The sequence below is a fragment of the Meles meles genome, chromosome 14, assembly GCF_922984935.1.
Source record: "Meles meles chromosome 14, mMelMel3.1 paternal haplotype, whole genome shotgun sequence".
Classification (NCBI taxonomy): Eukaryota; Metazoa; Chordata; class Mammalia; order Carnivora; family Mustelidae; genus Meles; species Meles meles.
The window spans coordinates 50,559,649-50,581,373 of NC_060079.1; the positions used below are offsets into that span (position 1 = coordinate 50,559,649).

The window sequence follows — 21,725 nt, forward strand, 5'->3', positions numbered from 1 at the left end:
AAAAGTAAATCTTACACAAGAATCTTACTCTTCTTTTCAAGCTTATGTTTTCATTTTTTTAAGGAAACTTGCAAGTAGAGAAATTTAGTTGTAGAAAATCTGCAAATATACAAAAAAATGCAGTAGTCTGGATTTGAGCTAAATAACAATTGCCATTGATGATTATGTTAGATTTAAAAGATAAGATTATGTATAAATTGGGTTAATTGTGTGGAGGACAAAAACTGTTTAACCTAATTCTAACCACCACAGACGGAGGGGAGAGAGCCGGTGTTAATAAGCCCCAGCAGAGAGGAGTAATGTGATCATTTTACTACCAGACTGACCCAGTGCTATGACTCTGGATGACCAGGAATATCAACTTTCCTACGGTGGGGTCTGATATCTGACTTTGTGTAAATGGTGTGTGTGTCCTTGTGTGTGTGTGTGTGTGCGTCTGTCTGTCTGTGCATTTGTAAGTAAGAGCCTGAAGAAAGAGCAAGTCTATCAAGTTTGTTAGAGCCTGAAGAAAGAACAAGTCTACCAAGACTAGTTGAAAAGCATAAAGTGCAGAAAAACTTTTTTCTTCTATTCCTGACCTCCCACTCCCACTTGAAATCCACACATTTATTCTGTTGGTTTTTTTTTTTTTTTTTTTTGGTTAGACATAACAAGGCCTTATCCCTTTTATTAAGGACATTTTGGAGGCATTCATACATAAGAAAATGGCTTTCATTATACCTCCTAACTTATGACAAATTTCAACACATCATTCTATTATCTCTTTAATTAAACCTTATTGTGTCATGAGTTTTAGGCATATCATTCAGGTTTTTAAGGAGACCATAAGAAAATGTTCTGGGTGAGATTCTCCAACATATCAAGGCATAAAAAATGTCCTCAGACTCTCTGGATCCCTTTAGATCTAGCCCATACTGCTAGTGTCTGATGATTAAATTTCCCCACATATATGTATTTCAGAACAACTGGATCAGTAGACCCAAGCAAACCTACAAAGAGAACAGTTTTTTAACAGTAAACAATTCTATTTCCTAAAGTATTCGTGTAATTTGATTATTATCTCTTTCCAGCAGCTGGTAAATTCTGAGAACAGAAGTGACCTTCATGTTGCTCATACTTTTAGATTTGTCCCTCAAATATTTCTTCAGTTAACAGTTCAGCTTCTCATATTAATCCTTGGCCTTAGGTAGCTTAGCATGATCAATGAGCAAAGGATCTGGGAATAAATTAAAAGTTTTGGCTGAAGAAATGGGCTTCAGGACCCTAACCCAGACAGACAGATTACTGGGTAAATGCTAAAGTGCCTAGAATCACTTCTAAATACAAGTTATCCTCCATATTCTTGGCTTAAAAGAAATGACCGAACCTATACAGGGCTTGAACAAGGGGCTATAACCTCATTTCTACCATCACTTACTCCATCCTAGCTTCTAGGTGCTGTACCAAGGGTTTGTCCACGTGGTGACAGAACAGAGGAAGAAGGTTGCTGGGGAAGGCTAGGGGTTCTGCCAGAGAGGCTGTTGGCATCTGGGCTATCTCCCAGGCAATCAGAACCACCATGCCAGTCCAAGCTGTGTGATCACTGCTAGGCTCCTCAAGGGAAGACTCTAGGGATACCAGCTGCTCCCCGTGACTTAGTAGGGCATAGAGCAAAGATATTCCAAACTGGTTCTGAAGTACCAGAGTGACCGGCCTCTCCGAGGAGCCAGGTGGAAACAGCATTAGACCCTGAAGTCCTTGGAGGAGTTCATGGAAGGTCAAGTGACTGATACATTTGCCCAGAAGTTTGAATAACATTTGTAGAGCCTGATCAGCTACATCCCTCCTGACCAGGAGGGGCAAATGGTGGGTGATCGCCAGAAGAAGGCTAACAGCTCGATCCTGGGGCAGGAGAGGGAGCAGCCTTGCCACTAGAGCTTTCCCCTTCCTCACGGAGAGCACCTGCAGGAAGCCATCTGCTGCCTCCTCCAGAGTATTCTGCTCTGGGGTCTTTAAGGCTTGGAAGAGCTTCTCAATCTGGTTGTTCTGTTGTTCAGAGGAGCAGGGCTGCAGCAGCCTGTCCTTCTGGCCCTCTATCTCCAGCAACTGAAGAAACATCTTTTCAATCCGGGCCAACACTTGAAGCCTCTGACTGCTTGCAGCTCCTGTCTCCTGCTCTTGAGATCCATGGGGTACAGCATTGATTATTATCTCTTTCCAGCAGCTGGTAAATTCTGTTGGTTCATCGTGTTGGTTTCACGATGTGAAGAGCAAATGCTTTGCTACAGACAGCCAGGATTCTGGTTCTGGCTTCCACACTTCCCAGCTGGATGAAAATGATCAGGTCCCTTAACCTATGTGTGACTCAGTCTCCTCATCTTTCAAATGAAGATAATCTCTCAAGTATTAAATGAATTATTAGGTATGAGTTTCCCACAATATAGCCTCATACACATAAAGCAGGGTGGCAGGGCCTATACAAGTGACATTGATTCTAAAGGCAAAATTCTCACTCTGCCAGATTTTGGTTGTACTCTTTAAAGTACTTTTTAAACACTTAATTTCCTAAATCTCTAAGGCATTTAACTATGATAAAATGGAGAATGGCATAAACGTAAGAAAAACTAATTGAGGATAAAGCAAAAGAGATGGAAGATAAAAATTGTTGAATGGAAAGTCTCTAAGCCATTATATTTAATATTTTAAATTTTCATCGCACTGTTCCTGGGTTCAAGAATTCCATGTGGTGGGACGCCTGGGTGGTTCAGTGGGTTAAAGTCTCTGCCTTCAGCTCAGGTCATGATCCCAGGGTCCTGGGATTGAGCCCCGCATTGGGCTTTCTGCTCAGCAGGGAGCCTGTTTTCTTCCTCTCTCTTCCTGCCTCTCTGCCTACTTGTGATCTCTGTCTGTCAAATAAATAAAATCTTAAAAAAAAGAGAGAGAAGAAAAGAAAAGAAAGAATTCCATGTGCTTCTGTATAATTCTAGTTATCCTCCACACCATCAACATAAGTGTCTGTTAAGTGAATGGAAGAAGCAAATGAATTAATGAATATGTCCATGACAATCACAACTTGGAAAAGTGGTAAAAACAAAAATTAACAAAACAAACAAACAAAAACCCTAATGGTCATATAGTTTTTCAAATTAGGGTTTTCATTTTCTTTGGGAAAACACCAAGCAGTGTAGTGACTGGATCATGTGGTATTCTATTTTTAATTTTTTGAGAAATCTTTATACTGTTTTCCACAGTGGCTGCAACAATGTACATTCTCTCCAATGGTGCGTGAGGATTCCCTTTATTCCACATCCTCGTCAACACTTGTTATGTCTTGTCTTTTTGATTCTAGCCATTCTGACAGGTGTGAGGTGATGTCTCACTGAGGTTTTTGTTTGCATTTCCCTGATGATTTGTGATACTGAGCATCTTTTCATGTGTCTGTTGGTCATCTGTGGCCATAATTTTTGGAAAAATGTCTGCTTACTTTGTCTGCCCAATTTTTAAACCATATTATTTGTGTTTTTTTGGTGTTGAGTTGTATGAGTTCTCCTATGTTTATTGCAGAATCATTTACAATGGTCAGATTATATAAGCAACCCAAGTGTCCATTGCCATTAATAGATGAATGGATAAGAAGATATGACATATGTAGATCTCTCTCTCTCTCTGTCTCTCATATATATATATATAGACAGACTTAACCATTAAAAAGAAGACAATTTTGTAATTGGCAATAGCCTAGATGGACCTAGAGAGTATGATGCTAAGTAAAATAAGCTAGAAGAGAAAGGCAAATACCATATGATTTCACTGATATGTGGAATCTAAAAAACAAAACAAATGAATGAAAAAACAAGTAAATGAACAGAACAGATACAAACTCGTAAGTACAGAGAATAAACTGGTGGTTGACAGAGGGGAGGAGGATGGAGGGATAAGTGAAATAGGTGAAGGGGATAAATATCCAGTTACAAAATAAGTAAGTAATGGAGATGAAAAGTACAGCATAGGAAATATAGTCAATAATATTTTAATAACATTATATGGTGACAAATGGTAACTACACTTATCCTGATGAACATTGCATAATATATAGAATTGTTGAATCACTTTTTTCATATCTGAAACAATATAACATTATATGTTAATTCTACTTCAATAAAAAGCAAACAAACTGATACCTAGAAGACTAAATTTGAACCCCAAGTGTATTTCGTTTGGCTTTCTTAGTCTGTTAAAAATAGAGACATTTAAAATTTAGGAGACTTAATGTAAAAAAAAAACAAAAACCCTCTAGATTTCTAAGACTCCTCTAAAAATTAATAGCACCGATAAAAATAGGACTTCATTCCTGCTTGACTACAAATTCCTGGAGCCAGACAATCGCTGCTTCCTAAAATGGATAGAACATGGTAAACATGACCCTGACTGCCTAACTCATTTAAAGCACCTGCCAGGTCCCTTTTAGACTCTATTTGGAAATCTCTGATCTAGAATGGCAGACGTTTTTGCCACACTTTACTTCCCTTACAAGGTTTTCTCATACCTTAAAACATTTAAAACCATCCAGGATTTTGTCTTTCTTTAGTGAAAGGATGAAGACCCTTGAGTTAGTCATAGGGTTTTTCACCCTAGGCACTACTGGCATTTGGGGTCAGAAGATGTTTGCTGTGGGATATGTCCCGTGAACTGTAGGATATAGAGCAGCATCATTGCTCTACCCACTGGATACTCTCCCACCCAGTTCAACAACGAAAATTGTTTCCAGGTGTTGCCAAAGGTAACCCAGGGATGGGGAAGTGGGATGAGAACCAGTGAATTAGATAACAAACAGGAGGAGGACAGATACATGAACTTAAAGTGGTGCCAGATTTATATCAGAGAGTTATTGGACTTGCAGATCAGGGTTTGGCCTCAAACTGGCACTAGACCCAGGTTCCAGATTTAGCTGCTGGAGACAGACCACTGATTTAACTATATTTGTTTAAACGTAAGCCATTCAAATTGAGTGGTATATAATGCTATGATTTTTTGAAACCCTCAATTTTTGATGGAAACTAGAAGGACAAGAGCATATAGTTAATAGAGTGATGTGATAAAATGCAACATTCTGCATATAGTAATATCTGGATAACATTCACATGTTAGCACCTCATCCTGTTTCCTACTCACATGTATTTCTGATGAATTATTTTTAAAGTATGACTAAATTATTCATTACACAGTATCACCATTATTTATGCAACTGAGGTTTACCACTAACATTCTAATATGGATTTTCTTTTTTTTTTTTTTGACTAGGGGTTTTCAATAAAGCTTCTAAGAATAGAAATATATGCCTAGAAATAAGTAATTCACATGGGGCACACCATAATGGTGGAGGAGTAGTACAAAGTGATTAAACCTTTAAATCTTAAGGGAATCTTTAATAACAGTAAATGTGATAAAACATTTATAATATTTACATATATAGTTAAATTTTATGTACATGTCTCAGTTAGAAGATCTCAAAACACTGACACAGATTAAACTGCAAGACCACAACAAATTTCTCCCATAAGTTATTTGCCTCACGTTTTTTTTTTTGCCAAAATTTAGATAATACTAGATAACAATAAAAGTACAAAAGCATAAAATCATGTATCATTTAAAATTTGTTTTCATAGACTCAGAAAAATAAATACCGTATCACACATCTCTTGGTAATTTTAATATTTCTTTTTCTTACGCCTCCTTTCCATCCCTTCTTTCTGCCAGTGGTAGTGTATTCCCTATCGCTTGTCCTTTGATGCCTTGTCTTAATCTGGACCACAGGGAGAAAAACTACAAAGAATAAAACTACTGAGTAATCTCCTGTCCACTGAAACTTAGAGCATGGTGGTTATTTTTAACTCTGTCTCCTTAACTAGTTTCAGATTGAATAAGTGAAAACAAAGCTTGAACAATCAGCATTGCACCTCAGCTCCAACAACTTCAAATTTGACTTTGACCCAGGGAAATTTAAGTAGACTTTATATAGGACAGAAACAGCTCAATACAAATGCAACTCCTGGAAGGAAAGTCAGAGATCTGTCAGTCTATTCAATTTTGAACCAAGCCCGAGATGGAAAATGGTGTGTGAGCAAATGAACTGGGGAATAATTACATCGGACATTTTAATGTTGCCACCAGGCCTTGTTTAAGGCTTTATAAACTGATCTTAATTTTGTTATACTGACCCCCAAAGGCACTTCCTATTGTAAAATAGTCTATTAAGAATTGGTCTATATTTTGGAAAGCAATAATATTAAGTTCATTATGGCCTTTTGCAGTCCAGGCACTAATTTAGCTTGTGTAATCCTCTTAAGATTTTAATTGGTAAAAGTTATTTTAAGAATTTTTGCAAGGAAACTATATGGGTATGCTTAGAAAAGTGCTTCTCTTTCAGACCCTTTAAAATATATGATACTTATGTTAAATGGATTCATGTTAAAAATGTAACACATCCAGGTAAAAAGCCTTAATAACACAGACTTCTGTATAAGGGAGTATTATTGCTCAATCTTTGCTGAAGAATCTTGACTTTAAAAGCCAAGATAGGTCTATCTGTATTAATATATAACAATATATTATTAATATGAATTATAATACTGTCATTTTCCTTAAATCAAGTTATTTTTCATTGTGGAAAAATAAAACAGATAAACAACCCAAAAAGGTCAAAATCTCGTTATTCTCATAATGAAATCCCACTAAATGCATCTTTTTGAGCACACTTCTTTTTGAGTATCACAATATATCCCGTCAACAAATATAATAAAAAGCCTTTTAAAGCTGACTACTGTTGTTCCATAGTATGGATAAGTCATAATTGATTTAACCCATCTGCCATTGTTGAGTGTGTCTATAGTTTCCTCTCTGCTTTCTTTTGTTATCACAAACAATGTTTCAAGGAACATTCTTGCATATTCTTTCATAGAGAGGCAAATTAGGATGGTGGGCAATGAAGAGTGTAGGTACTAGTGACAGATCACAAGGCACAAACTCCAAAAACCCACTGTCAAGTTCCATGTCCATGGTTAAAAGAATGTTTTTTAACTTTTTTTTAAATTAAACCTTTTTAAGTTTCAATTTTCTCATCTGTAAATGAGCTAATAATGCCATTTGAGTTATGTTAGTACTAAACAAGGTAATTTACATACAATTCTTAGTTTAATTCTTGGCACAATTTATTCATTCAATTGATATTAGTTACTTCTAGTACTATTATTATTATGACCTTTAAAATTATTATTATGACCTTTAAAATTCATCTTCAAGGGGGCACCTGGGTGACTCAGTCTACCTTCTGCTCAGGTTATGATCCCATATCCCTAAGATCAAGCCCCACATTGAGCTCTCTGCTCAGCCGGGAGTCTGCTTCTCTGTCTGCCCCTCTCCTTCCACTCAAGCTTGTGCTCTCTGTCTCTCTCTCTCTGAAATAAATAAAATAAATAAAATAAATAAAATCTTAAAAAAAAATAAATTTACCTTCAAAATCCTATGTCAAATTCCTAGTCTGAGATTTTCTGAGTCAAAGAATATGAATATTTTTGTTTTCAACATATCAAATTTTTTCTTTTTTTCCAAATTTTCTTTCATAAAGCACTTAGAATGAAGTTTTTTTTCAACAGAGTGAAAAACTTACACATGGGTGAGGTTTTATATATATACTGAAGTTCTGTTCATTCAAAAGTGGGGATTTGTATCTTATTTTTTAAAAATTTGTATGTAATGCTAAAGTGTTTAATTTTTCCCATATGCTTACTATTTATGTTCTTCTATAAATTACTGGTTTAATACTAAGTTTATATTTTATTAGCTCATCATTTTTCTTACTAATTTGTTTTTATAATAAAGATATTAGGTCATCTCTTTTCTTACATATTGTAGAAAATATAAAGAACATCTACTTACACATTTAGATGTATATACACTTACATAATTAAGCTCCATGAAAGTAAGGATTGTTGCCTCTTTTGTGCTTTGCTGTATCCCCAGTATCAAATAGTGCCTGATATGTAGTAGGTGTTTACTGAAAACCCCAAAATTGTTGTTAAATGAGCTAATAATTCTGAAAACAGAAAATTCTATAAGCATAACAAAAACAATAACTTTTGTAGATTATGGTAATTAAAAATTCAGATTTTATAATATTAACTATTACATTTTCATACCCCACATCCTTATTTAAGTCCTCATCACCAGTCAGTATACTTCAAGTTTTTTGGTGTGTCTGTGGCACATTTGAGTTGGTTTATTGGAGTTAATGGAATGTTTTTGGATGGTAGGTTTGGCACAGAAACCAGTGTGGTAAAGAGAACTACATTCTTAGAAAGCACAGGTAAAGTAGACAATAACTTTAGTCACTATTTAAAACCCACTAAATGCAGAAAGAATTTTATTTGGGAAAGGATTTAACTAATGAATTAAAAATTAATATTGCCTTCTTGAAGCGACTAAAAACCCGAATAGGTATAACAAAATATCTACATTTATTCAAGAGAAAAATTTCTAGAAAAATTCACTCAGTATGGTATATGTATATCGGAAATATCAAAAGGTTTCCTGTATTAATCAGAATCCAGTCTAGAAGACAGGAAAGACTACACAACTTCCTAGGAGGAAGAACTTAGCACAGAGAATAGGATTCCCAGGTAGAGGAGAAGCTTAAAAATTAACAGTGAGACAATTCAGAACTTGACAGCAGAAAGCTAGAGAGAGCAGAGGCCAGGACCATTCAGTGGGAATGGAGACCATAGAGTTGAGATTCAATCCCACAAAATCGAGTCCATAGTAGAGATGAAGACTTCCTGTGGCCAGATACGCTACAGCAAGGAGAAAGATGGCGATCAATACAGTGTCTTCTCTTCTCATCTCACCTTCCAGTCCTGTATTAGTGTCTCTCATTGGCTGAACTTAAAAATCAGAGGTCAAGGGAATCTGGCAAATATTCCCTGAAATACAAAGCAAAGCAGACAGCGGGAGGGAGGGTAAACTGACAATCAGTGGACAGTCCTAACTGCCAAGTGAGCAGAGTTCAAAGGAGATCTGGAAGAGAGGTTTCCTTGCAGCATTAGCAGAAAAGAGACCCTCAACCAGGTAAACAGGTGCAGCTGTGGGGAGCAAGCAAGTGAAGTATAGGGACTGACAAATAGAATAGCTTTGTGGGAATAGAAATGCCATGTAAGAGAGAATGGAAGACTAGTTGAACAGGAAGTAGTAAAGAGCAATGACAGAGTTGAGGCATAATTACTATCTTTTTTGCCAGTTTGTTTTGCTGTTTATTTCCTATCACCTAATAACTATTAGTTCAAAAAACAAAGGAAAAATTTTTTGGATGATTTATCTCCAACTTAAGTAAGCTAAAATTGACATCTTTTAATTTGATCAATTCCTTAGCACATATCACAGAGTATATTATCTTATTAAATACATGTGAGTATCCAAATGCAGAATATTTTAATCTTCAAAACAGAAAGCAGGAATCCTCATTCATGAAAACTTACATTAAATGTGACACTCCAGGGGGATATGTTGATGAATGGTTGATGACACTAACCACCAGCAGTCTCATTTTTGCTGGGTCTTAAAACCAGTGAGAACATAGTGCGAATATTAAAAAACATTTCTCCACCTGTAGGATGGGAAAGAGTTGAATTTCCTGAGAATGGTATGCCTGGGTTTGAAGCCGGTTTCCTTGTGATTGGTGATTGGTACTTGGTGAATGGTCGTCAAACTCTTCTGACCATGATTGCACTGATTTCTAGTTTCAATCCAGATTTTCCCTGGAGTGTTGACTGTTATACATTGACATGGAATTCAAGACACTCTTTTCTTTGTCTTATGTTCCATTACTTTTCCACTAGTAGTTTATTTTCTAGTAATGTTACACTCATGGAAGCTTTCCATATGTAGTATGCTTCTGTGTTTTTACTTTCTTGTTCCACTCACCCCACCGTTTCTTGCCTGACAAGCATCTACCAGTCATTCTTAGTTCAAATCACATGTCATTTTATTCCCTGAATGCATGGTTTATCTTCAGTTCTCTGTGCCACGATAGTAACCTCTGTTAGTCTCTGGCACCTCTGTCATAACTCACTTCCTACAGTATTATAATGGTTTTATTGTCTATCCTTATCTGTCTCTAGAGTTCCTCAAAGGCTAAGACTATGTCTCATTGTCTTCATGCCTGATAGTCTAGGGCTAAATTCTCTATAAATGTTTGTTGGATTGATCTGAGTCTGGCCTTAAATTCTAGCTTTATACATACAAGTGTGGGAATGTTTGTTCAGTGATCTAACAGGCATCAAGTTATAACGTCAAGACTCTCTCTGGTCCTAGAGTCATACCTAGGTTTCAGAGACCTGCCTGAATTTTTCACATGCTATCAAGGTTTGAAGATAAATGGTTTACAATTTCCCTGGAGATAAAAGAAAGTAATAAAGAATGGGCTCTGCCTAAACATTGAATTAATTTCTGTAATTTTGGCACATATCCTAGCTTACTCTCAATTTTGTTACTGTTTTACTGGAAAAAAAAGTTCTACAATGAATGCTATATTTTTTATTACAATTACTCAGATATTACATGAAATACATGACTTGATTATCATAGATACATAGAGCTTCAGAGTTTGAAGGAAGATTGAGGATCAGTTAAATCAACAAGATGTCTGGTTCTAAAACCCAATGTGCAAAATTGAAGTGGCCATTTTGTGAATGTTGGATCTGTGGCGACAACTATTGCTGATCTTTATGGAGTTCTTATCATGGCCAGACCTGTTCTAAGTGCTTTATTGGATGGATTCATGTAATCTTCCAACAATTCTATAAAGTAAGATTACAATTATCTCCATTTACAGAAATGGAGCCCTCAAGACACAGAGCTGGTAAGTGTTAAATCTATGACTCATATAAACAGCCCGGGTGTAGGATCAGAGACCTTAGTAATTAGCTATGGGTCCCCCAATATATTCCATTAATATGGTATGCTTCTTTCAGTGACTCCTATGATTGGGACTTACTTATTCAACATATATTTATTACAGGCTATCTATCTATCCATATACCTATCCTAGGTCCTGAGCTGGATATAGTCGCTCCTCTTAGGGAACTCACAGTTTGACAAGAAAAAAAGAGCAAGTTTTGAATTAAAATATAATATGTGGTACTCAATAAATACTTGGTGGATACTTGTGATCCCTCTCTTGCTGTCATATAATAATTTTAAAAATCTTTAAAAAATTAAATACTTGGTGGGTGAATCAATAACTGCCAAAATAGAGAGTACGCAAAAGGAGATATGGAAGCAAAGGTAGGGTATCTCAATAAGGCTTAGGGTGGTCAATAGTCAGGAAAGACTTTCTGGAAAATATCTGGATGAACATAATAAGGGGAGTGTACTCTATGAAGAGGTAATAATAAGTGAGAGGGTACTGAGTTATGAGACAATCTCACACAATACAGGGAAAAGACAGTGTATGAGGAAGTGGTGAAAACTAGACTTAGCAACGATCGAAATCAGGCTAGAAACAAGCCTGGGCTCAGCGTGAAGGGCTTTGGATGTTAAACTATGAACTGTGGACTGTAGCAAGGCACTCTTGAGAACCACTTATGGTTTGAAAGTCAGCTAGTGACATGATCAAAATGGCATTTTAGAAAGGTCACACTGACAACAGGGAGAAGAATAGATTAAAGGGTCCGGACTGTACAGAAAGAGAGGCTACTGCAGCAAGACAGAAGAGAAATAGGAGTGGCTATGGAAAAGGAGAGGACAAAAACTGAGTTTCAGCAGTGATAGGAGTTTCAGACATTTGGAGATACTTACAAGTCAGTTTGATAGAGAAGGGTGGTATTCTGATGCTGATACTTCTTGCCTGGAAGCTAAGAGTCATCAAGGCATGTGTGGTAGTTGAATTTCTGAGTTTGACTAAGGTCCTTTAAGGAGAGAGAATAAATAAGATATTAAATCTGAGTGGGAAAACAAAATACAGGAAGATTTAGAATGGAAGAAATGGAGCAAAAGGAAGGATTCTTTGAGAGAAGGATCACAAAAGCTCAGAGGAAAGAGGATTTCAGGAAGTAATGAGCACCATAGAGAGCAATTGTCATAGAGAGATGAAGTGGCATAAAGACAACAAATGTTTCACTGGGTCCAGCAGTATTGAGGACAAAGTAGATATTAGTGAAAGAAGATTCAGTGAAGTGCTGAAACCAAAAGCCACATTAAGTGGGATGAGGAATGGATGGAATGTAAGGAAGTGGAAACAACATCTGTAGAGTCCTTTTTCTAAAAGTTTCAAGACTTTTACTCATAGAGGGAACCAATAAATGGCAGCTACAGGAAATTGTGTGTTCAAAGATGTCGTTGTTTTAAGATGGGAAGGGTTTGAGCATCTTTAGAAGTTGATTTTTTCTGGAATGAGGTGGAAAATCCAGAGAATAAAAAAAAAAAAGAATAAAAGCAACTAAGCCTCTGAAAAGGTGGGCCATGGAATCTAAAATCTACAGGGAAGGAGGTAAAGTTCAGAAGAAAGATGGAAACTGTGTAGTATAAGAGATTATAAGAGGGAGTATAAGAGACAAATGTTTTAAAGAATAAGAGAAAAGGATAGGAGATTTGAACTGGACAAATGAAGTGAAATGTTTAAGTTTAAATTCCAAAAGCAATTTTAGGTAAGTTACTACAAAGGGGTGAAGTATTAAGCAAATATATTTTTGGTGTGTGCGAGGCTGCGTGATAGGTGTGAGAAATATCTATAATATAACCTTGGAAGTACATTTCTGAAATACAGCAGAGGAGAAGGAAGCAAGGAACTGAAAGGCTAAGCAGTTGGATTATTCAACAATGTGTATATTAAAATCACTTTGGTCACCTGTGAGAAAAAATACCAAAATTCTCAAAAAAAAGTGGACATTCTAAAAAACAATGACAACAATATACAGAGCGCTAAACAGCTAGATGACAGGAGACTCAGAGAAACGCTCTGTGGGAAATTAAAGAGTAATTGTTTGGAACGGCCCTGGAGTCAAGAAGTCCACCAAGGCCTGGGTGGCTCAGCGGGTTAAAGCCTCTGCCTTCAGCTCAGGTCATGATCCCAGGCTCCTGGGATCGAGCCCCGCATCGGGCTCTCTGCTTAGCTGGGAGCCTGCTTCCTCCTCTTTCTCTCTCTCTGCCTGCCTCTCTGCCTACTTGTAATCTCTATCTGTCAAATAAACAAATCTTTAAAAAAAAAAAAAAGAAGTCCACCAAGTCTTGGCCCTGTGGTATAAGAGTGCGGGAAAATTGATCTCTGACACAGACAGTAAAACGGGGGAAGAGTTTGATTCAAGGGAGTGTCAGATTTTTTATAAGACATGTAGGCAAATAGAGCAAAGAGGATAATGCCATTGGGTGGTTTATTAATGTGTCAGGGTTTCTAGAGAGCCAGTTGGCAAGTGTTGACAGGATGGGAAGTGTTGAGAAAAGATGTAGCAGTGGGAAGACAGTAGGAAAGGGATAGAACATCAAACTGTGGAGCTGAGAAGATGATGAACCATACCCAAAAAAATGACTAAAGGGTTTCACAATTGGGATGGAGGTAGAGTTTGACAAAGGATGGTGACACTATTGAACTCAAGTGTTCAACCAGAAGTCTTATAAGAAATGGCTCTAAGGGTTCCGGAGTGGTTTGGTCAGTTAAGCATCTGCCTTTGTTCAGGTCAGGATCCTGGGGTCCTGGGATTGAGCCTCATTCCTGTGCACTCTCTCTCAAATAAATAAATAAAATAGTTAAAAAAAAAAAAAAAAGATGGTTCTAGCCAAAGACTGAATGTAACCAAGGCCAGGCATAGTATGTTTTTTGGATTCTGATTATTTTTATCCAAGGCAGTCTTCTGTCTACCCTGGGGCAACTGTGATTGCCAGAAAGAGCTTCTCCCCTGATTAAGATACCGCCATCTTATACATATCCTTCACCCGCCCTTCCGTTTGGGTCATATACAAAATGATACTTGGAAAATAAGTATCATGAGCAGTCAGGATAATTTTTCTTCAGACCGAACATGCCCAAACTTCACCATTGCTACTTATGGCGCATGTCAAGAGCCTACACATTCTTCAAATGGCACAACTCCTTTAGTTGACAATATATTCTTCATATGGTAGCTAGAAATGAATCTAGTACCCATAATATGTTCTAACAAGCACAAATTACATGGGAACGAAACCACCATTAACAGTTCAGTAGAAACACCATTTAGTAGTAGTAGAAAACACCTACTAAGTGTGCAGCCCAGTGTCAGTTGCAGACTTGCATAATGTCACTCAAATCTCAGTGGTTAGAGCACAGGCTCTGATGTCCGAGACCAGGGACTGGAATTCATGTTCTGTCACATATTAGCTGTGTGATATTGGAAAAAATTAATTTGCCATCCTGGGACTCATTACTTTTCTCTGTAAAATGAGGATAATAATGCTATTCATTTAGCAGGGTTACTATGAAGGTTGAATGAAATAAGACATATAAAGAAAGCGCTTATTGCCTGGCACAGAGTAAACATAATAAGTGATAGTTAATCATTATCTCCATTTTACAGATGAAGAAATCTGGCCATTAGTTAAGGTCAGACAATCAAGATTCAAATCTGGTTCATGGAATTCTAAAACCCAAAATATCATATTTTCCTCAACTCTGTATTTTAATGCTTATCTTTTTAATGCTGTGACTCAATATGAATGGCTGTTGATTAATATTAAGTGTATTGTCAATCAATACTCCTTTGCTTTTTCATACATGTTACTGCTGTTAAGCATGATTTCCTTATTCTGCCCTTGCGACAATTTGTTTTCGGACTTAATGGAAGCCGTTGTAATATCTAGGCTTAATGATGTGAACAACAGAAAAGGTGATGACTTTGGAAATTAAAAGAAAATGAAGAATACAAGAAATAATATAAAAAGAAAATTAATAACATGTAGAAATAAATTGGAACTGTACCAAGAAAGACAGTGAGAAGACAAAGTGAGTATCAGCTGATAATTATTTAAAGTTATAAGGCCATTGAAAAAAATAGAGAAATTTAGGATATAATGCTTGCTTAGGAGACAAAATTAACTTATATTGGGAGATTTGTTGAAAGGATACCTGGATTGACTCTTACCTACATTACATATATCAAAAGTCATACTTTTCTTCCTAGATGAGATCCTGGATGAACAAATCTTATAGCTGGAGCTTGGATTTTCTTTAAGAACTAAAAATGGATCTAACATCTAACTTATGCTCCAAGACCAAAGGATTTGCTAATTTGTTGGAAAAGTAAGCAGAATTACAATAACAGGAATCTGAGTCTAGAGGGAGAGTGATACCTGGAAATTATTTTGGTGTAATTGTCCTCTCATCTTGCATGAATTTGGGAAAAAGTTCTGTGTGTGCATCCAAAGATCCCATATTAGGTAATTAAACAATGCTTAGTGTTCTGCAGTAAATGATCAATATTTCAGGGCATAGCGACTGACTTAAAGGGTTAATTTGGGCTTCGTTCACAGTAAAATAAAAATCTCACCTGAAAGAGAATTCCGTTTTATTAGAATCCCAGGAAGAACCCATGCGAATGATGATCAGTGTTTTCTAAGGAATAATCATCCGGTAACGTGAAAAGTCGTGGTCTACTCTTTCTCCATGACCACTGTTAATCTAGTAACAACTTAATTCTTTTAAAATGTAACTTGTTCAAAATACTTAGGGTTGTCATTTTTTTCATTGTTCATCAGAGTCTGTCAATCATTGTCAACAATTGTCAATCACAGTCAAATGAGGGCATTTTTGAAACTAACAGATGAAAACTTTTGACCTCGTGTTTTTAATTTTTAACCTTAAAAATCACATGAAAAGGAATGTAATAATCAGACTCTTTTCTTCATCATTGGTTACTTTAAGTAATATTCAAAGTAAGTTTGAGGTACATAATATTAGATTTATTTCATGGTTTATATTTTAAGAAATCAGAAGCTGAAAATCCTGGAAATATGATGGAAATGAAAGACAGGAGACCTCTATTTGTCTATTCTTAACTCATTGTCACACAAGACTGAGGACAATTCCTTTACTTCCTCTGGTAGCTCTGTTATCTATTCTGTAAAACCAGTAAATGATATTTTACCTTGCTGGTGAGGGAATTAAGAAAATAGTCTCGTGAGTTTTCCTCCCAATCTGAGATACGTTGTTGCAAATATTTTATATGATTGAAATGCACAAAAAGAAACTAAAACCAAAACAAAATAAGGTAAAAGAGACTCAAAGTATTTCTTTATGCTATTTCCTCTGCAAAACAAACCTCTCTCTTCTATTTTTTGTCTTCGTATATTTTTAATCTCCTAATCCAAGTCCTTCTAGTTTTTTTTTTAATTTTTATTTATTTATTGACAGAGAGAGATCACAAGTGGGCAGAGAGGCAGGCAGAGAGAGGGGGAAGCAGGCTTCCCACAAAGCAGAGAGCCCAATGCGGGGCTCCATGCAGGGCTCCATCCCAGGACCCTGGGAACATGACTTGAGCCGAAGGCAGAGGCCTAACCCAATGAGCCAACCAGGTGCCTCAAGTCCTTCTAGTTTTTAGGAGCATTAAATAAGTAAGATCAGAGACAGTCCTCCAAATTTCTCGTTGAGGTTTACTAGGTTAACAATGGCAGTTGTGAGAATCTCTGGGGCACCTTCATTTGGTGATTGCTCCAATCTGGCTGCATGCTACTTAAAGACCTCAGATTACAAATTATGAGAAAAATACCAGAAAATCTGATTCTACTTCTTTCTTGTCTGCTGCCACACAGTCCTGGATTGTAGCTCATTGCCATATTTCACAAATACTGTGAATGCTCTCCTGCAATGTATGTGCTTCAAAAACGGAGATTCACTTGTTAAACTTTACAGGAGGTAAGTTAAAACCTACCTGCTGTTTTATACACTTTCAACATTTCAAACTATAGCTTTGTTTTCAAATACTGTTTTTTCCACTTCTAAATATGTACCTTTCCTTTCTTTTTTTAAAAAGATTTTTATTTTTATTTTAAAGATTTTATTTATTTATTTATTTATTTATTTATTTGATAGAGAGAAACACAGCAAGAGAGGAAGCACAAACAGGGGGAGTGGGAGACGGAGAAGCAGGATTCCTGCTGAGAGGGGAGCCAGACATAGGGCTCCATCCTAGGACCCTGGGATCATGACCTGAGGCAGATGCTTAACTATTGAGCCACCCAGGCTCCCCTTAAGATTTTTACTTTTAAATAATCTCTATAACCAATTGGGGCTTGACCTCACAACCCCAAGATTAAGAGTCACACATTCTATTGACCGAGCCAACCAGGCTCCCCTATTTATATTCTTACAATTCCTGTCTATAAAATTTCATTTATTAGGGTGAAGTTTCTACCAGTTTGTTTCAAATTCTGAATTAAGAAAACAGTCATTCTTTCTGCATTCAAACAAATCCAAGGATAATCTATACATTTTTCTCAGGAAATTCATAAGTGATTCAACTTCCTGTGACATTAAATGTTTATTCTACAAAGAAAACTTAAAACATTTATTTAATTGTTATTTTAGTGGCTGCTATTTGTCAGATAAATAGCTATGGCCATAATTTTCCTATTATCAATAGAACTATCTTTTCTTTAATGCTCCAGTCTAATTTGCACTAAATATTTGTTGGCCCTTCTTTCTTTTTACCAAAAAAAAAAAAAAAAAAAAAAAAAAAAGTGAGGGTATGCTTTTAGAGTTGCCTTAGCTCTGACAAATAAATGGGAATAAATGAGCGAAGTTTCTGGAAGCTTTATACAAAATAGAAGTTATCTCTTTCTTCTTTTCCAAGTACTCTAAGACATGCAAAATTACAGGTCACTCCATACATCATTGGACAAATGTCCTATATTGCCCTAGGAAGAATTTGAGCTTCTTCTTTTTTTTTTTTTTTTTAATTTGACAGAGATCACAAGTAGGCAGAGAGGCAGGCAGAGAGAGGAAGGAAAGCAGACTCCCTGCTGAGCAGAGAGCCCGATATGGGGCTCGATCCCAGTATCCTGGGATCATAACCTGAGCCAAAGGTAGAGTCTTTACCCCACTGAGCCACCCAGGTGACCCAAGAATTTGAGCTTCTAAGACAAAATTCAAAGAGGCATGAATTAGGGTAGAAAATGAGACTTTTTAGGACAATACGTTGGTTTTATGAACTACAGCTAAAAATTTTAAATCATTTGCACAGTTAAAATGTATCTTGCCATTTGTGACAATATGGATGAAGCTAGGGAGTATAATGTTAAACAAAATAAGCCAGGCAGAGAAAGACAAACACCATGTGATCTCACTCATATGTGAAATTTAAAAAAACAAAACAAACAAGCAAACAAAACAACCCTCTCCCCAAGAAAAGGAGAAAGAGAGAAACCAAGAAACAGACTCTTTACTATAGTGAACACCTCCCAGAGGGGAGGTGGGTGGGAGGATGGATGAAGTAGGTGATGGGGATTAAGAAAGGCACTTGTGATGAGCACTGGGTGTTGTATGGAAGTGTTGAATCACTATATTGTATCTGGAACTAAATGACACTGTATGTTAACTATACTGGAACTAAAATGAAAACTTAACAAAAGAACCAAAATAACCAGTGTTGGGGAAGATGTTGGAAAATTGGAAGCTTTGTGAATTGTTGTTAGGAATGGAAAATGGTATAGCCACTGTGGAAAACAGTATGGTGATTCTCAAAAAAATTAAACAAGAATTACCATAAGAATGTATAGATCAAACATGTGTTAAACAAAATTATTACTGATAAACTTGGAAGAAAATAAAAATAACATCAAAACTGTACAGTATTTTATTTTATCCAACTAAACTTCTATTAATGAGTGTAACATACAAAGGTAAAATAAATACATTACCTCCTGCCTTTCTAGAAGATTATTACATTAAACATATGACCTATAAATCTAATTTAAGACCATAATATTTTATTATTATAAATAAGACTATTAAAGACATAATTTTTGGTATCTTCTTAAAAATATTATAAACCAGCCAAAGTTAAGTAATATTTGTGTGATTTATGTCTGTTATTTGTGTTATTTGTGACAAAAGAGGTAGTTTATATGCTAAACTGTATGTTATAAGGGTTTTTTTAAGGATTTTTATTGAGGGGTGCCTGGGTGGCTCAGTTGTTTAGTGTCTGCCTTCAGCTCAGGTCATGATCCTCAGGTCCTGAGATTGAGCTTGCTCAGCAGGGAGCTGGTTTCTCCCTCTCCCAATCCCCCTCCTTGTGTTCCTTTTCTCGCTGTATCTCTGTCTGTCAAATAAATAAATAAAATCTTAAAAAATAAAAGATTTTATTTATTTATTTTAGAAAATGAAAGAGAATGAGAGGGAGGCTCAGATGGAGAGGGAGAAGGAAACCTAAGAAGACCTCATGCTGAGCTTGGAGCCTGATGGTGAGCTCAATCTCACAACCCTGAGATCAAATCTGAGCTGAAACCAAGAGTCGGACACTTCAACAACTATGCCACCGAGGCACTCTTTGTTATATGTATTTTTTATAATAATGTAACCAGACATTGATTCTCTGGTGAACTCCTACATCACTTTTAGTACTCTAATTCATAAAAGCAAGGCAAAAAAGCAAGAACAGAATATGATAAAACTCGCGGCATTTTTCTTCGTTTAGTTTTATTCTTAGGCTTAATATTTTGTAAATTTTGTATCCTTAAAATATAATATATACAATTACATGGGTTTTTCTTACTGCATTCCAAAACACTTTAGAGTTTTTATTCGCTTTTTCCATATCCTTTATGAGAAGGAGGGTGAAGCAGATTGACATGATATAATCATAAAAGATGGTTAATTGCCATATAACTTCTTCTTCTTCTTCTTCTTCTTCTTCTTCTTCTTCTTCTTCTTCTTCTTCTTCTTCTTTTTTAAGAGAAACAGAATATATCAGTTAGTGTTCATTTTAAATTCTAGGAACCACACCAGGATCACAACAGAAAAATTTAATGTAAAGCATAATTAACCAGGTAATGAAGAACCGAAAAGGCAGAGGGTATGTGCACTAGGTTATCACAGAAGTGGTGATCCCAAGGCCCAGTTTTCACTGGGGACAGAGAAAAAAGAAAGAGTTTAGTATTATTGAAACTTGAATGTTGGAGAAGGGACCCTCCCCCAAACCTTAACTCAGTCCTTTGAGAAGGATGTGCTTCTTCTATGGTGTGGGGGTCTCTGAGCTAGGAGGAAGGACTGTTACGAGGCTGGTACTCAATTTAAGGAGAGGGTATCAGCCAACTGTTATTACTGTCTTTGGGTGGCCTAATGAGGTTATTTCTGGAAGTGTTGGAACAACTGCAGACTAGAATCAGTTACTGCTACTGGAACCATCTGTTGTTGTCAGAATGAAAAAGCTTTGTGAGGTGTCACTAAGAGGAGCTGAAAGCAAACAGGAAAGAATGATTCCCAACTCTCCTTTTCTCATGTAGGTTCCCTCTAGCATCCATGATTAACAACCTAACAGAGAACCAGTTGGTTAAAGAGAAATATGGTTTACTGACTCCCAGCTCCTGAAACAAAGTATAGAAGATTAGTGGGTCAGAAGCTTGAAAAACAATACCTTACAAACTAGCACATAAGACATCTAATATTTATTGGCATATACCATGAGAATGTCCAACAAAAACTGACTGACTGGAGCCTGTGGCTTAGTATCAATTCTTTCTCTGCCATTTCATTGTAAACCACATTCAGATTCATGTGTATGGCATATGGAGAGGCTCGGTGACATGAACAACACTTAAAAGATCCCTGGACTCCAAAAGACCCGCCATAAATAATTATTTTAAATGGTGTGTTGACACTCACCTTTTTCCAGGTTGTGTTGTCCAGATCCAGTTCGTTTTTAAGAGAATAAGGTGAGAGAAGTACAAAAATAGCAAAGCTTAAGTAAAAGAAGAATAGAAAAAGTGAAGGCTAATTTGGTCAGTCTAGTTTGCTGAGATTGGGCGGAATTAGGATACCATGAAATAAAGGACCTCCTCCGAAGATGCCTTAAGCCTCAGGGATTTTATAAGGGATGTTAATGTATTATTATAGATGGAAGACACAGAATCTTAAAACAGAGAACTTTCATCTTGTTTAAATTTAATTAATCAATAGCTTATGAATGGAGGAAATCTTCTATACTTTTACCAAATGTATTTCCAAAAAGTTAAAGTCCGAAATGCAAATATGTGACATTTTTAAGTGCATATTTCTTTTCCATAGAGACATAAATGTGATAAAATACCTAGTCACACTTTGCATTTCAGAAATATCTCCACAATTTATTTTATAGTCTTAAGTTCTGCTCCCTTTCATCATTTTTGCACACATATTCAACCACTTTAAGTATGAGGGCATCCAACTAAGGTCAAGGATCTATTTTCTTTTCTGTAATTTTTAATATCTAACATAAATTATTCATAAATGATGCGTCTAACAATCCCTTTCAGTATTATGAATCCCCCACCCCAGTTTGGCTTTAAGGAAATAAAGAGAATAAAAGCAAAAATTGATAAACAATGTTTTAAAATATTTCAGTAATAGAAACCTTTTTAAAATGAAAATGTATCTGAATCTAATATGTGAAGTTGTTATGGTGAGATAGCAGGTATGCCAAGCAAGAAAGGTTATGTTTGGAATCTGTGTAACTAGTCCTCTGCTCAGAGAAGCT

The 21,725-nt window shown here is 36.2% G+C and overlaps 1 protein-coding gene across 1 annotated transcript; it reads right to left on the minus strand.

Annotated features, from left to right (window-relative positions):
* Window positions 1–970: 970 nt before the first annotated feature.
* LOC123956069 (protein PAT1 homolog 2-like) lies at window positions 971–3,288 on the minus strand. Its single transcript, XM_046028319.1, has 3 exons — window positions 3,219–3,288; window positions 1,418–2,213; window positions 971–989 (listed from the first exon to the last, which is right to left on the minus strand). Exons 1-3 carry the CDS (start codon window positions 3,286–3,288, stop codon window positions 971–973), a joined length of 885 nt encoding a protein of 294 aa, XP_045884275.1.
* Window positions 3,289–21,725: the final 18,437 nt, after the last annotated feature.

Bases quoted from the DNA above. Each gene is read 5' to 3' on its own strand.
- LOC123956069 (XM_046028319.1), bottom strand. From the start codon at position 3,288: ATGTGGAATAAAGGGAATCCTCACGCACCATTGGAGAGAATGTACATT. The intron at 2,214-3,218 runs GTATAAAGATTT...ATGAACCAACAG, and splicing joins TGCAGCCACTGTGGAAAACA to AATTTACCAGCTGCTGGAAA.